Here is a 3,673-nt window from a genome sequence, read left to right as displayed (position 1 = left end):
GCAGTCTGATCTTGATTTTGTCCCAATATAAAGAGTACTGAGTTTAGACTTAGTGCATCTTAGTGCATGATGTGTTCAAATAAAATGAAAAGAATTCTAAATTCAAAGATTAAAATGATCCAAATGTCTATTTGCGGATACATTGCGCAACCCTGGCAACCCACAGTGAACGCCTCAGAACCGAATTAATAGTTCACGATAAGAAGTGATTTTACAAACTGCACGTGCATTTCATTTTTATTATTAAACAACATAAAATATATTGTCTGTCATATTTAAAAAAAACAATCTGAGGACAGTTTACATGCACCATTAAAGAAAAAGAAGGGGTTTTCAGAATGGGTGCAACTATTCCTAAATCTGGCAACCTAGAGAAGAACCCAAAGACTATTTTCCTTACTGATGGAAAGTTTTTACACCCTGCAGAAGAAGAATGTGTTTATCATTAAACTGTAATATAACTGCTGTCTTTAAACAAAAAATACCCAAATGATAATATTTACTCTAATCCATTTCTAACAGCAGTGATGAAACAGGACCAATCTGGCAACCCTGCGTGCGGCCACACCTTACTGAGCGAAAGCCTGTACTGTATTATCCTCATCATCACCTTTTTCACACACTGTGCTTCGAAAAGTCATTTCTTTTACCCCCAAAATGAAGGGGGAGAAATCCAATCTCATATTATACATTATTAATTCCTTTCATTTATTTTTTATTTGTGTATGTTTTCATAAATCATGATATTTGAATCGTGATATATCTATTATGCATACATTTCTGCATGCATGTATACATTATACAAACACACCTTTACATGACCATATACATGATTTTTATTTATTTATATATTTAAAAAAAAAAACACCTTAAATAACATTAAATTAGGCCATGTGTTTTTTATAGAGATACTTATATGTAAATAGAATTATATAAATGTTTTTTTCTTCTCTCCACAATCTGTGCATCTTGTTTGCATCATTACAATATGATCCTCTCTCTCTCGCTCTCCTGTAGAGGTTCAGCGCTGACTCCGCCCACCATATTTAATATGCACATTACATTATGTGGGCGTGGCCTGGTGAGTGTATATAAACGTGCTGGAGAAGCACCTCCTGTCAGGTTCAGTTTGAGGAGCTGAGAGTGTGTGTGAGTGTGTGTAAGGTTATGCACAGAGGATAGATCAGTGTGTGAACATCATGGCTTTCTACAAAGTGAGTGTGAACAGTTTTTAATAGATTTATAATTTACTTATTTCTGATTTCTCACTTATTCAAATGTGTGTACTAGATAAACAACAGGATCAGATTTTATTCATTATATTTGGTGTTTAAGAACTTTGTTTTTTATTTGTGTGTGTGTGTGTGTGTGTGTGTGTGTATAAGTTATAATGTCCATAAGTTCCTGCTCATTTGTGTTTAAAAAAAAAACCCAGAAAGTTCTCTGTATGCAAGACAAGACTTGTTTTTTTTGTAAAGATGTTTTTTCATTCATTTATTCTGAACACACTCGTATTATCCTCTGCTTTCACTGACAGTAACTAACCTGTGTTTTTTTCTACATTATCCCCACAGATCGTGTTTGACTACGATGGAAACAGCTCTGAAGGATCCGGGACTATGGATCCAGAAGATCTGGCGGAGGCGTGTGATCTCCGGGTCAGCCAGGACTTCCAAAAATATTTCCTCCCCGCTGTTTACTGGATCATCTTCCTTTTAGGAATAATGGGTAACGGACTGGTGGTGCTGGTGATGGGATTTCAGAAGAAGACCAAAAACATGACGGATAAATACAGGCTGCATCTTTCAGTGGCTGATCTGTTGTTCGTGCTGACGCTGCCGTTCTGGGCTGTGGACGCCATGAGCTCGTGGTACTTTGAGAAGTTTATGTGCGTCGCCGTGAACATGATCTACACCCTGAACCTGTATAGCAGCGTCCTCATCCTCGCCTTCATCAGCCTGGATCGATATCTAGCCGTAGTGCGTGCTACAAACAGCCAGGCGACGAGGAAGCTCCTGGCCGAGCGCGTGATCTACGTAGGGGTCTGGCTTCCAGCGATGCTCATGACCATCCCTGATCTGGTGTTCGCTAAAGTCCAGAGCACCGGCACTAAGAACATCTGCGATCGGATCTACCCGCACGAAGGCAACATGGTGTGGAAGGCGGTGTTCCATTTCCAGCACATCCTGGTGGGGTTCGTGCTGCCCGGTTTGGTCATCCTGATCTGCTACTGCATCATCATCTCCAAGCTCTCGAAAGGCTCAAAGGGTCAGGCTCTGAAGAGGAAGGCGCTGAAGACCACCATCATCCTGGTGCTGTGCTTCTTCGTGTGCTGGCTGCCCTACTGCACCGGCATCCTAGTGGACACGCTGGTCACGCTCAATCTGGTCTCCATCGGATGCAAACTGGAGCGAGGTTTGCAGAAGTGGATCCTCATCACCGAGGCTCTCGCCTACTTCCACTGCTGCCTCAACCCCATCCTCTACGCCTTCCTGGGGGTCCGCTTCAGCAAATCAGCACGGAGTGCCCTGAGCGTCAACAGCAGGTCCAGCCAAAAGTTCCTCACCAAGAAACGAGGACACGTGTCTTCGGTATCCACTGAGTCCGAGTCCTCGAGTGTCCTCTCCAGTTAGCACGCAGTAACTCGTGGTGGTTTTTTCCCATCAGACTGTTTGGACTGGTTTTAAAACATCTTCAAAAGTTGACACTCGCTTCCATCACCAAAGGGACTAAACATGTTTTTTCTCTTTTTTTTTAAAGGCATATAAAAAATAATAACTACACAAATTTGTCGTACCTAAATGTACACAATTTTCAAAAGCTGTTTTATTTGTTATATTTATCTGCCAAAATAAGAATTGTTAGCAAGCGAAAGCATCTCATATGTCAGTGAGTGCATTTGATATTCGATAATATCGTGATAAAATCATGCGTATCATAATGTCATGCAAATTTGTGGAAACATACGTTTTCTCTGTAAGAACGAGGCACTGTGAATTCATTTATCTTGATAAGACCATTCAGCATAAATGTTTCTCATTAGGATTAATGTGTTTATAATTGTGTTTTAACCATTTCATATTAGCAAAGATTAGCTGTAAGTTGCATTCAAGATGCTAATAATTTCGTGCTAATATATCATTTTCTTGCAGTGAAATCTTCTAAATAATTGTTTTTTGTTTTTTTTTAGATTCCAAGCGCCTCATGTTTCGTCACTTAAAACATAAACCTGTTGTTTTTTTTTTCTTTTCATTTCTATGACGACAGGATGAAGGTTTTCTCTTAACGTTATTGTGTAAATATGTTGTACATAGTTTAATTTTGTGTATGCACTTCATTTTTTTTTTTTTTTTTTGCTTTTGATCTATTTATTGAAGGAAAACAAACCAGTAGCTCACACTGAAACTTTTAGCTTTGTGGTGTTTTTTAAGTGGCATGTTGTTCAGAATAAAAGGCTTGATGTGGACGTGATGGTTTTTGAATGGCTGTCATTTTGCAACTCAAAGACATGACCCTTCCCCCTTTCTCTCTCTCTCTCTCTCACACACACACACACACACCCTAACTGCTGGTGTGGCTGGGGCGGGGGAAGGGCGGGGGAGGAGGAGGAGGAGGGGGGTGGGGGGCAGGAGGCTGAAGTAAAGGTCTGTCAAGTTAGCAACACAAAAAACAC

General features: G+C 40.2%; 1 protein-coding gene across 1 annotated transcript; it reads left to right on the top strand.

Annotated features, from left to right (window-relative positions):
- Nucleotides 1–1,120: 1,120 nt before the first annotated feature.
- cxcr4b (chemokine (C-X-C motif), receptor 4b) lies at nt 1,121–3,466 on the top strand. Its single transcript, XM_053626133.1, has 2 exons — nt 1,121–1,214; nt 1,575–3,466. Exons 1-2 carry the CDS (start codon nt 1,200–1,202, stop codon nt 2,631–2,633), a joined length of 1,074 nt encoding a protein of 357 aa, XP_053482108.1. The 5' UTR covers nt 1,121–1,199; the 3' UTR covers nt 2,634–3,466.
- The last annotated feature ends 207 nt before the right edge of the window (nt 3,467–3,673 follow it).

The sequence above is a fragment of the Ictalurus furcatus genome, chromosome 6 (assembly GCF_023375685.1).
Source record: "Ictalurus furcatus strain D&B chromosome 6, Billie_1.0, whole genome shotgun sequence".
Taxonomy (NCBI): domain Eukaryota; kingdom Metazoa; phylum Chordata; class Actinopteri; order Siluriformes; family Ictaluridae; genus Ictalurus; species Ictalurus furcatus.
The sequence above is the reverse complement of the archived record's forward strand: the minus strand, read 5'-3'. Positions and strand labels throughout refer to the sequence as shown.